Below are 13567 nucleotides of genomic sequence, written 5' to 3'. Positions count from 1 at the left end.
TGGTTATTTTAAAGAAATGTCACTAGCTCCACCATACCCACCACAATAGTGAATTGGCAGAATTGCGAGAGCAGACAAAATGCTTCACTTTATCAAGTTATGGCGCTTTATTGAGTTGCCTTAGATCTTTAACTTTCTGCTGAAGTTGTAGGGGTACAGTCACAACATATAAAGTACTTTGAACATTTTATTTTAGACCAAGTAGAGTCCATACTTCTGTGTGTCTGATCACCGTTGATTTCAGGAAAAGGGAAAGACTAGTAAGCAGAAAAAGAAAGGGAGATATTTAATCAACCTCAACAGAGTTTGAACCTAGACCAATGAGAGTTGGAACAATAAATGCTAATCTATCCATCTGATGCTTTTATTGTTATTATTATTATTATTATTATTATGAATAGGGCGGCGAGCTGGCAGAATTGTCAGTGTGCAGGACGAAATGCTTAACAGTATTTCGCCTGTTGCTATGTCCTGAGTTCAAATTCCGCCAAGGTTGACTTTACCTTTCATCCTTTCAGGGTCAATAAAATAAATACCAGGTGGACATTGGAGCTGATGTAATCGACTCATCTTCTCTCCCAAAATGGCTGCCTTTGTTGCAAAATTTGAAACCACTAATATTATTATGATTATGCCAATATCAACACTGCCTTTCATCATTTCAGGGTCAATAAATTAAGTACCAGTGAAACACTGGAGGGGAAGTGGGAGGGTCGATATAATTGACTAGTCCCCTCCCACAAAATTTCAGGCCTTGTGCCTATCGTAGAAGGGATTGTTGTTGTTGTTGTTGTTGTTAAGGTGGCAAACTGGCAGAATCATTAGCATGCCAGGCAAAATGCTTTGAGGCATTTTGTTTGTCCCTACGTTTTGAGTTCAAATTCCCCTGAGATTGACTTTGCTTTTCATCCTTTTGGGATTGATAAATTAAGTACCAGTTATGTACTGAGGGCGATACAATCTACTTTCTCCTTCCCACAGAATTTCAGGCCTTGTGCCCATAGTAGAAAGGATTCATCATCATCGTTTAACATCTGTTTTCCATGCTGGCATGAGTTGGACGATTTGATTGAGGACTGGCAAACCAGAAGGCTACACCAGGCTCCAATCTGATCTGGCAAGGTTCCTACAGCTTGATGCCCTTCCTAACGCCAACCACTCCAAGAGCATAGTGGGTGCATTTTATGGGCCACCGGCAGCATGGAAGCCAGTCAGGCAGCACTGGCATCGACCACGCTCAAATGGTACTTTTTACATGCCACTGGCACAGAAAGCCAGTCAGGCAGCACTGGCATTGACTGGCAGAAATATTAGCATGCCAGAACAAAATGCTTCAAGGCATTTCATTTGCTTTTACATTCTGAGCTCAAATTTCATTGCGGTTGACTTTGCCTTTCATCTTTTTGTGGTCGATAAAATTGAGTACTGGGGTCAATGCAATCGACCAACTCCCTCACTCCAAATGTCAGGCTTTGCCCCTGTAGCAGAAACAATCATTATTATTATTATTATTATTAAGGTATCATTAGCATTGGAATTATATATCATGATCATTTAACGTCCGTTTTCCATGCTAAAAATATTTTAATGTTTCGTTGGTAAATGTTACTAACTTGTGAGAATTGACTTCAACAGTAGCCACTCGACCATCATCAGTGCCATAAGCAAGGAGACCTTCATATGTGGGGTGCCATCGGACCTTGAAATAAAAGACAAGATAGATTAGAAACAAGAGAAATAAAAGGTATGTAGATTACTTTCAATATCTACTGTTTATTGAGAGGGGAGGGAAGAGGGAGAAAGAGAGAAAGACAGGTGAGGGAGAAAGAAAGAGGAGAGAAAGGAAAAAGAAACAAAAAGAGGAAGAAAGAAAGAGGGGAGTTGAGAAGAAGAGAGAAAGTCAAGAAAGGAGTGCGACATGTAGTGACAACTAAACAGGGCAAAGAAAAAAAGGAGAGGAGAAAAGGAGAGAGAAGTATGGGAGGGATAGAAAGAAGTAAAAAGAGTAAATGAAGAGAGAGAGGGGCGAGAAAGAGAAATTGGAAGGAGATGAGAGAGGAGGAAGGATAGAGTGAAGAGGAGACAGAGATAGCAGTCAAAACATAAAGACACAGAAGGGATAAAGAATATGGAGAAAGAAAGAAAGGTAAAAATAAGACAAGAAAAGATAACAAAATATAGAAAGAATAAATGTGAGAGAAAAAGATAGGAAGAAAGAGGAAGAAATAGAAAGAGAATGCAAGAGAATGAAAAATGTAGATAAACAAGCCTTAAGTAGTGGTTCGTTCTATTCCTACTTGAAACTACCATATCTGATGGTATGCAAGACATTATATACAAGATAGGCTTCTGTACGTTTCTGCCAACTAAATCCACTCACAAGGCTTTGGTCAACCCAGAGAGGCTGATCAAAGACACATGTTCAAGGTGCCATGCAGTGGGACTGAGCCCAATACCACATGATTGGGAGGCAAGTTTCTTAATCACACAACCAGGCCTGCTAGGAAATTTTATATTATTGAACCAGAGGGGTGGAGATGTCTCAGGCAGGTAGGTACCAAAAGGGTTGAGAAAATAAACCAGGTTTATACAGATAATGTAAACCTTGGCACCATAAATAGAAAAACCACTTCAGTAGCCAATATGACAAAGATATTAGTAGAAAGCATAAAAGGAATGTGACAGGTACATTTCTTTTATGCTGCTGATGAATAGGAAATAAAAGAGGTGGGAGTGTCTCTTGATTCATGCTATATTGTGCATGAAATAAAGATAAGATTATCCCTGATAAGATGTTTATAAATTAATGAGAAAAGAGGACAGCTTGGTTGTGTGTATTACACATACAACAGACTTCAATTTGCTTTCTATCAATCAGATTTCACTCACATGGCAAGACACATGTTCAAATTGCTGTGTAGTGGGATTGAATCTGGAATCATGTGGTTATGAATCAAACTTTACAATCTATGTGTGCACATAACAGATAAATAAATATATATATATATCTCATCTTCATCATTTAACGTCTGTTGTCCATGCTGGCATAGGTTGGAGGGTGTGACCAAGGCTGGCAAGCTGGAAGGCAGCACCATACTCCAGTCTGATTTGACATGGTTTCTATGGCTAGATGCCCTTCCTAACGCCAACAACTCCAAGAAATAATGGGTGTGTTTTACATGCCACCGGCATGGATGCCATTTGCATGACACCAGTATCTGCCACGACTGTGATTTTGGCTTGATGGGACTTCTTCTCAAGCATGGCATAATGCCAAAGGTCTCGGTCATTCGTCATTACCTCTGTGAAGCCAAACACTCGAAAGGTGCTCTTTGTGTGCCACCAGCAATGGCCATCTTGCCTCCATGAGGCCCAATGCTCAAAAGGTGCTTTTTACATGCCAGTTACGTGACACCAGCGTGGGGCGTATGTATGTATATATAGAGGCATATATCCCTTTTATAGCCATTCTTTAACCCATGGAATTGAAACCCCTGTAAAAACATTGGAGTCTATGTCTGAATCATTTGAGTGCTACTAAGTGTCTTCCATACTGAGAATCTCTGGATCTCATCTGTTGATTATATATCCCCATCATGATCATTTAACGTCCGTTTTCCATGCTGGCATGGGTTAGATGGTTCGACTGGGGTCTGGGAAGCCAGGAAGCTGCACCAGGCCCCAATCTGATCTATATATATATATTTTGAGTCAGGTCGGTATTAAAAGGATGAAAATTTGTGATCATTGGTCAGATTAATAATATGGCAATTCATGTCACACAGCACGTGGCATATGTCACATATGAAATGTTAAATAACATTAAAAAGAGCTGACACAAATTAAAAGATTTACTCTGATGGAGAAAAGAACATACCACAGTCACTTTGGATTTAATTTTCTGCCAAATTTGTACAAGAAATCGATTAGAATCTTTGGTACGGTTCCAAATTCTGATGGTGTTATCACCAATGCCAAGAGCAATTCGCCCTGAAAGAAATGACAAAATCATATTTATTTTTTCAATCTTCCTCTTCCCTGTTGGTGGTATTTTGTAATTTCCATACCGTAAAACTCCAGGTAAACTGTGCAACTTTTATTCCCCAAAATCAAGATTAAAATTAGGGGTGGATATAATACATAGAAATAATAAACAAGCATATTGTATACAGTGCCCATGTGCACTGCAGCTAGTCAGAGAAGAAGAAAAGAGAGAACAAAAGGCAGCAATAAGTCAAATAAAGAAAAACAGCAATGAAAGCAAAAGGTACATCATTATCATCAGGCGCAGGGAGTGGCTGTGTGGTAAGTAGCTTGCTTACCAGCCACATGGTTCCGGGTTCAGTCCCACTGCATGGCACCTCAGGCAAGTGTCTTCTACTATAGCCTTGGGCCAACCAAAACCTTGTGAGTGAATTTGGTAGATGGAAACTGAAAGAAGCCCGTTGTATATATGTATATATATATATATATATGTATATGTCCTCCCAACATCGCTTGACAACCGATGCTGGTGTGTTTAGGTCCCCATAACTTAGTGGTTCAGCAAAAGAGACTGATAGAATAAGTACTAGGCTTACAAAGAATAAGTCCTGGGGCCACAGTCAAATGACTGAAACAAGTAGAGTAAAGAGTATCATTTAACGTCCTTTTTTCCATGCTGGCCTGGGTTAGACGCTTCAAAGGAACTGTTGAGCCAGAAGGTAGTACTGACCTCCAATGTCTATCTTGGCATGGTTTTAATAGCTGAATGCCCTTCCTAATACCAATAACTTCACAGAGTGTACTGGGTGCTTTTTATATGGCACCAACACTGAGGAAGTCACCAAATACTTGCAAGACAAGACTCCTCAAATGAGTGGGGTATGGTATGGAGAGATATGAAAAAAAGTATGATAGAGAGATAGGAGCAAGTGTCTTGTTGAAGAGGTGAATACATCTGGAGACAAGACACTGGTTAAAAGACAAAAAGAGAGATAATCATGAAGAGAAAATAAGAGAAAGCTATAAATAACAGAAATCAGTTGGCTTGAGGAAACACATGGCGGAAAATAAGATGCCATCATTGTATATGAATGCCGTTTGTGTGAGATGGCCATCATCATTTAATGCCTGTTTTCCATGCTGGCATGGGTTGGGCAGTTTGACAGTAGCTGGCCAGCCAAAGAGCTGCTTAGGATCTAGTTTTCTGTTTTGGTATGGTTTTTATGTACATTATATATATTTGACGGATATTTGTCCTCATCTTGTTTGTTGTTAACATAATGTTTTGGCTGATATACCCTCCAGCCTTCTTCAGGTATCTTGGTGAAATTTTGAACCTGAGTTCTCATTCCTAAGGTATTTTTCGATGTTGTTGTTGTTGTCGCTGTTGCTCAGGTCACTGCTTGGAAACGAACTCGGAATCTTGGGGTTAGTAGTCTGTGTTCTTAACCACTATGCCATATAGAATGAGGACTCAGGTTCAAAATTTCCCCAAGACACCTGAAGAAGGTTGGAGGGTGTATCAGCTGAAACGTTGTGTTAACAACAAACAAGATGAGGACAACTTATCCGTCGAATGTAAATAATGTACATAATTCCTCATCTCTTAAACTGTATGGTTTTTATGGTTGGATACCCTTCCCAACACCAAACACTGTATAGAGTGTACTGGATGCTTTTTACGTGGCACAGACAGAGGTGCTTTTATGTGACACCACCTTGGGTGCCTTTTAGTGGCATTGACACATGTGCTTATTACAAGGCACCAGCATGAGCATTTATAAATGTGACACCAGCTCAGGTGGTCTTTATGTAGCACTGGCACAGAGAGATGGGTTATAAAAAGCAAAACTATGATTACCTATAATGGGAAGAGCTACAATGATGCTTCAGTACTGTGGTTCCCAAAGTGGGCAGTATTTCCCCCACCCACCACAGGGGGCAGTGGAAAGTTCCAAGGGGGCATTGAAGTGGGTTGATAATGAGGGAGCGATTCATCCCAAAACAACAAAATAATGGGTTCATTAGTTTTAAGTTTATTTGTGAAATACAGTTGCTTTGAATTTGCTTCAGAAAAGGTCTATGTTTATGGTGGTTAGTTGGGGTGGGGGCGCTAGGAATGTGGCCTGGGTGTCAAGGGAGCAGCAGCCCGAAAATGTTTGCTTTAGAATTATGAGTATCAATTACATAGGAGGAAAAAAAAACCCTGAAATTTCAGTAACAATTATATAGCAGGAAAAAAAACCTCTAAAAACTCTTACCAGGATCCAAGGGAACAGCATGCACATCATATACAAACCCTCCAAATGTAGATACAACGTGAATGCTTTTACATTTGTCAACATCCCACAAAATCATCTGAAAGAAGGAAAAAGAATGTTCACTAAACGTGAAAGACCAGAATTATGAAGGCTGAGAAATTATTTCAAATATGGTCACTTCCACACTCACATCAAAAACAAGTATTTTAACTTTCATCCAGTTCACAGTATCAATTCTTGGCCATTTATTTCATGAATGAATCCTAGAATATAACTGGTATTCATCTTCTATCTTTTACTTGTTTCAGTCATCAGACTGTGGCCATGATGGGGCACCGCTTTGAAGAACTTTTAGTTGAATGAATCGACCAGTCTTTATTATTTTACTAAAGCCTGATACTTATTCTATTGGACTCCTTTGTCGAACTGTTAAGTTGTGGGGACATAAATACACTAACATCGGTTGTCAAGCAGTGGTGGGTGACAAATACACACACACACATGCATATATGGGATTCTTTCAGTTTCTGTTTACCAAATCCATTCACAGAGCAAGGCTATAGAAGACACATGCCTAAGGTGTCGTAGTGGGACTGAACCCAGAACCATGTAATTGGGAAGCAAGCTTCTTACCAGATAGCCATGCCACTGCCTATTTATCTTGATAATCCAACAAAAACAATAATTGTTTCAAAATTTAGACAAAAGCCTGTTGTAGCAAGAGTACGACACCTTCTGACGAGAATAGACAGGACCACTACATATAAATAGTAGTGGTCTGATATAGTTGGAAGTTCATAGTTTGTTACTACCGCAGTTTCTCATCATCATCATCATTGTTTAACATCCGCTTTCCATGCTGGCATAGGTTGGATGGTTTGACTGAGGACTGGCAAGCCAGGTGGCTGCACCAGGCTCCAATCTGATCTGGCAATTTCTACAGCTGGATGTCCTTCCTAATGCCAACCACTTTGAGAGTATAGTGGGTGTTTTATACGTGCCACCGGCACAAGGACCAGTCAGGCGACTCTTTATATATCATCCACTATATCAACCATACTATGATAATGGAGGTGTAAGGATATAACAAAGGCCAACAATGTTTTATCAATTCTCCTCTATTTCAATGCACAAATTTATAGATTTCATTACATTGGTCTATTATGTTAACCTTTATGATACCAACTTACCTGAGACATGAGTATAAAAAAATATAATTTATGTTAAAAAGAGTAATTATGAAAGTATATTCCTTAAGTGTAGGAACTGGAGTAGTTTGAAACACATTGTGGAAAGAAAGTGAAGTTAACTCTGACAAATATTATACGAAAATGAGATTTGGTATATTGTTGATCAAGAGATAGGCCTGTAATTAACAGGTATCAGTAGTTAAATCCTGCAGATAAGGCCAAAATTGCTACTACAGGTGGTACATAATGGAAATGTGCAAATCACTTCTGATCTTACAATACAAACTTCTTGTTTAACTCTTTAGTTTTCAGATTATTCTGTCAAATGTAATGCTTATTCATTCATATTGTTTTGAATTAATCATGCATTAACTTACAGCTTTGAGATTTTGATGATGTAATTGTTTATTTTTAGAATGACATTGTAGGGCAAGTATGAGAGGCCAGAAGAGATCATCATCATCATCATTTAACGTCCGTTTTCCATGCTGGCATGGATTGGATGGTTTGACATGAAGTTGGTCAGCTGGGGTGCTATCCAAACTCCAATTGTCTGTTGTGGAATGGTTTCTACGGCTGGATGCCCTTCCTAACCGTTTTACAGAGTGTGATGGATGCATTTATGCAGTACTGACACAAGTGCATTTCATGTGGCATCAGCACTTGTAAAGGACAAGCCTATATGTGTGGAAAACAGCAATTTTACTTAGCTTGGCATGTCTTATCAAGTACAGGAAATTGCCACAACTCCTGGTCTCTTGTCATTTCCTCATTGAGGCCAGACATCCAAAGATCTTTTCTCACCACTCTGTCCCATGTCTTTTCTCCACAATTTGAGGTCAGCATTTGTTTATGCAATTGTTCTCATCCATACACATCATGTGACCAAACAAGCACAATCTCCTCTCTTTGCACACAACATCTGATGCTTTTTATACCCAGTTTTCCTCTTAAATCATTTACACTTTGTCATGTGTGCACACTGACAAAACCCATCCAGCAGAGCATGCTTGCTTCATTTCTTTTAAGCCTTCATAAGTCCTCTGCAGTCAAGGCCCATGTTTCACAGCCATGTAGCTGCGCTGTACATACAATTAGGGTATGCAGAATAATATTGTAGAAAGATAGCATATAATAATGAAGATGGACTCACATTTCTGTCTTGTGAATTGGTCAGCAAAATGTTATGGTCAAGTCCAAGTGAAGCAATATTGAAAACAATGCGATTATGAGAACAGTTTGATGCAGCACTGAAAATAACAAACTTCTTTTTCCCAGGATAACTAAGATCCCACTTGAGCATTACGCCTCTGGAACAAAAAATATAAAAATATAGTGATTAATGGATATGAACATTGTACTTTAGGAGGGTCATTAGGCCAATAATAAAAAAAAAACACACTGATTCTATTTCATTTCTTTTATTATTATTAGGCAACTCATTAATACTTAACCAATTAACTAACTGACTGTTTGATAAATCATCTGTCAAGCAATTAAAATATATTTCAAGACACAACTTCACATTAATAATCTTGCAAACCTAACACAAAAATGGATATGAATGTAATTGGACAGAAATGAGCTGAGCAGATGGGTTGGCTGGATATGCAATGATTGAGCAAAACTGAGTTGAGAAAGGCTCTTTAATATCAAAGGGTATTGTTGATATGAACTGACTGGTAGACTTTGTTTTGGTGGGGGTTTTTTATGTAAAGAGGGGCAGGCTTTGAATAGCCTGAGGCTATAGAAGACACTTGTCCAAGGTGCCACATAGTGGGACTGAACCTTGAACCATGTGGTTGGAAAGCAAACTTTTTACCAAACAGTCATACAAGACAAGGACACACACAGTGTGGGTGTATACACAGAGACACAACAAACTTTCTCACAGGTTTCAGCCATCATTTCTATTCACAAAGCGTCAACCAGCCCAGAACTGCAATAGAAGGTACCTGCCCATGGTGTCATTGAGTGGGACTGAACCCAAAACCATGCGACTGGGAAACAAACTTCTTAACCACTCAGCCTTTAAAATTTACGGCAAGATCTTTTGTCTATTGCTCTACAAGTGACAGGAATAGATGATTAGGACTAATTAAAATGTGGTGCTGGTGCCACACCCACACCAGGGTCATGAAAAGGCACCCAGTGCACTCTGCAAAGTGATTGGCAATAGGAAAGGCACCCAGCCATACAAACCATGCCAAAACAGACGACTAGAGCCTGGTTTAGCCAGCTCTTGCCCAAACGACCAAAATGATGATGATGACAGTAAGAATGTCAAAATCCTACTCACGAATATACAGAGGAGACTAAAGTGTGAGGATGTTTTCGTGGCCAGTGTAGAGCTACCCACAGCCGCATAGTTTCTGAAGACTTTTCTCGTTTCATACCAACATTATTTGGTAGGGACATTGAAGTTAAACAATAGTCTTTCTTAGTACTCCAAACACAGATTTTCTGGTCTTTACTACCAGAAGCAAATAAATGGCCAGTCTCTGTGGTTGGGCAACTTTCAGTATCTGAAAAAGAAAAAAAAAGGAAAAAAATAAAATAAATATATATATATATGATTTATATATATAAATGATTTCAAAATGTAACCACATATGAATCATTGGCAATTTTCTTCCTCTGTCTTCTCTTCTATTGGACTTTCTTCTGTTTCTGAAGAAGAGCATCTGTTCGAAACACTAAGCCATCTTTCTTTCCTTTTACTCTTTTTTACTTGTTTCAGTCATTTGACTGCAGCCATGCTGAAGCACTGCCGTTAGTTGAGCAAACTGACCCCAGGACTTATACTTTGGAAGCCTAGAACTTATTCTATCAGTGTCTTTTGCTGAACCGCTAAGTTACGGGGAGGTAAACACACCAGCATCGGTTGTCAAGCAATGGTGAAGGGACAAATACAGACACACAAACATATACATATATATATATATATATGACAGCCTTCTTTCAGTTTCCATCTACCAAATCCACTCACAAGCCTTTGTTTGACTCGAGGCTATAGTAGACGACACTTGCCCAAGGTGCCACACAGTGGGACTGAACCTGGAACTATGTGTTTGGAAAGCAAGCTACTTACCACACAGCCACTCCTGCACCTATATATATATATCATTGTTTAACTTCCACTCATCCATGCCTACATAGATTGGATGGAGTTTATAGAAGCAGATTTTCTAAAGCTGAATGCTCTTCCTGTGGCCAACCCTCACCTGTTTGCAAGAAAGGGAATATTTCCCCCATGGTCAAACATGTTATTGTAGAATATTGGAAATGAATAACACTGCTTGTATAACAGTAATACTCATTTACAACTATGACACAATCTCAAGAAAAGGAGACATGAACATACACACACCCATACACACCCATACATATACATACATACATACATACATATGATTCAATATGATTCTAAAATTGCACAGAAGTACAACAAAGGAACACATGGAAAATTCATGCCCAAGACCTGTATATACTCTTCCCTCATACACACAGACACACACAAAAGGCTTCTGTCAATTGCCATCTGTCAAATGCACTCACAAGGTTTTGGTTGGCCAAGAACTAAAATGGAAGACATATGCCCAAGGTGACATGCATTGAGACTGAACCCAAAACCATTGGTATATGTGTGTGTGTAAACATACACACATATTTATATGCAAAAACAGAGAGAGAGAGAGAGAGAGAAAAAAAAAAACAAGAGCATCTACCAGACTGCTCTTATTGCATTTTTTGTCAGCATTGACTCAGTAAACAATACTAAAATTTTGATTGTTTTGTACTTGTATATTCAGCCATAAGTAAAGCAAGTATTGCCTTGAGTCCTAAGACTCACGGACCTGGTTATCTGGTTTCCATGCATATAAATGATCACAATCACAATGCTCCCCCTGGATAGGATGCCAGTCTGTTGCAAGATTACTCCTTTATAATTGAGTGGAATCAAACAACATGAAATTAAGTGTTCTGCTCACAAATGCACCACCCAGTCAAGGATTTGAAACTGCAATCTTGTGATCATGGGTGCAACAACCAATCCACTAGGCCACATGCCTTCACTATGATCAACCAAACCAAAAATCATACAACAAGAATAAGTAAAAGAAATAAAATCTCACTTGTGTCTGTTTCTGCTTCATTGGGTTTCTGAGCACAAAACTGTTCCCCAGGCTGGGGACACCACACCAAAGATGTTATGTCATCATGATGGCCTGGAAATTTCTTTACAACTGTTAATGACGTGGTAGATACATTCATTAAAATAATGTTTCCAGATTTATAGCTGAAAATAAAAGAAATACATAAATATTTTATGATGTTTTGCTAAATCAACACAAGACATTATATTTATTATCATTGTTTTTGTTTTGATTTTTTTTTCCCTAAAGCAATGTTCCACAGCTGGATGTTCTCCCTAGCACCCGAACCCTTAGTTGTTTTACAAGGTGTTATTCCACATCTCTGAACATTGTAGTGTTGCCGGATGTTTTGCTTGTGGATGTACTGACATGGTATCAATGTGAAGACACATGATTATAAAGACACACATGATGATTGTCAATTTGTTAAACCTTTACTGTCAGATTATCTTGTTTCTGGGGATTTTTTTTTCAGTGATCATAGGACATATCATCTCTCATAAAGCCAGCTGTGACTTGCACCTCTTGTTGCAGATGTGGCATTCATATTTATATTGCAGTGGAATGTTCACCCTGTACAGCACCTTCATTGCATACATGTTGTACCATATGAGTTCAGATCAACTGGCAATCCTTTACCACAGAGATTGCAAATCAGATGAGCTGCTAGGAATTGGTTGTCTTTAACCTGAGGCCTTGCAGTGTATGTGACTTGTGAGGCCAGCTCTGGAGAGGCAAACTCATTTGCTATCATCATACTCAAAACAAAATATATATATATATATATATATATATATATATATATATATATATACATATATATAATACCTTGCTGGAAACAGGTGATAGTTGGCATCCAGCCATAGAAAAATCTGCCTCAAATTTTGTCTGACCCATGCAAGTGTGGAAAAATGGATGTTAAATAAGATGAAGATATATTAAAAAAAGATGGAAAGAGCTGGAACACCCATAGGAATAGATCTGCTCAGTCATGGCTGTGGCTAAACAACAATAAGTCTTTCCTCTTTGTTGAGTTAAAATCCTTCTATGGCTCACCCCACTGGATATGAAAATCCTCACTTGTATAATGGTGACGATTATTTATGGCCATCATGAGATGTCTAGACAAAGGTACACACATACAGCTGTGTGGTAAAAAGTTTGCTTCCCAATCACATGGTTTAAGGTTCAATCACACTGTGTGGCACTTTGGGCATGTGTATTCTACTATAGCCTCAAGCTGACCAAAGTCTTGTAAGAGGATTTGGTAGACAGAAAGTGAAAGAAGCTTATTGTACATGTATGTATGTGTGTGTGTGTGTGATTGTGTCTGTCCCTTACCACTGCTTGACAACTGGTGTTGGTGTGTTTACGTCCACGCAACTTATCGGTTTAGCAAGAAAACAATAGAATAAGTAGTAGGCTTAAAAATAAAAGTAAGTACTGGAATTGATTCATTCGATAAAAATTTTTCAAAGTGGTGCCCCAGCATGGCCACAGTCTAATGACCGAAACAAGTAAAAGATAAAAGACCTATATAACCCACACCAGTATGAAACATGGATGTCTGATCAAATCCACTCACAAGGCTTTTGGTTGGGCAAGTGTCTTCTTTAATAGAAGACACTTGTCCAAGGTGCCATGCAGTAGGACTGAACCTGAAGCCACATGGTTAGGAAGCAAGCTTCTTAACCAATAGATCAAAATAAAATTTCTAAAAATGAAAATCAAAAAGGAAAAGAAGTTCACTCACCCAACAGCCAATAGATCCAAATTGTGAGGAGAAAAAGTCATACAGGAGACCTGACATTTCTCAGGATGATGTAACTTTAAAGAACAGTTTGTATCAAATTTAAATAAAGCAATAAAGCCCCTTTCATCACCAGTGATGACAAAATCAGGTTCAGACAACGACCATGCTGCAGCAGTGACTTTTGACTGAAAGTAGAAATACACAAATCGACAACATTAAATT

The 13567-nt window shown here is 38.7% G+C and overlaps 1 protein-coding gene across 1 annotated transcript in view; it reads right to left on the bottom strand.

Moving 5' to 3' along the window:
- Window positions 1–13567, bottom strand: part of LOC115218598 (gem-associated protein 5) — a 93585-nt gene that overhangs the window by 73385 nt on the left and 6633 nt on the right. Inside the window, exons 2-8 of the mRNA XM_029788494.2 lie at window positions 13346–13530; window positions 11572–11735; window positions 9735–9960; window positions 8589–8745; window positions 6246–6342; window positions 3878–3990; window positions 1614–1699 (exon numbers count right to left, since the gene is read on the bottom strand). Of these exons, the coding sequence (XP_029644354.2) occupies window positions 1614–1699; window positions 3878–3990; window positions 6246–6342; window positions 8589–8745; window positions 9735–9960; window positions 11572–11735; window positions 13346–13530 (1028 nt within the window). The remainder of the gene's footprint in view (window positions 1–1613; window positions 1700–3877; window positions 3991–6245; window positions 6343–8588; window positions 8746–9734; window positions 9961–11571; window positions 11736–13345; window positions 13531–13567) is intronic.

The sequence above is a fragment of the Octopus sinensis genome, linkage group LG13 (assembly GCF_006345805.1).
Source record: "Octopus sinensis linkage group LG13, ASM634580v1, whole genome shotgun sequence".
In the NCBI taxonomy this organism is placed as follows: domain Eukaryota; kingdom Metazoa; phylum Mollusca; class Cephalopoda; order Octopoda; family Octopodidae; genus Octopus; species Octopus sinensis.
The sequence above is the reverse complement of the archived record's forward strand: the minus strand, read 5'-3'. Positions and strand labels throughout refer to the sequence as shown.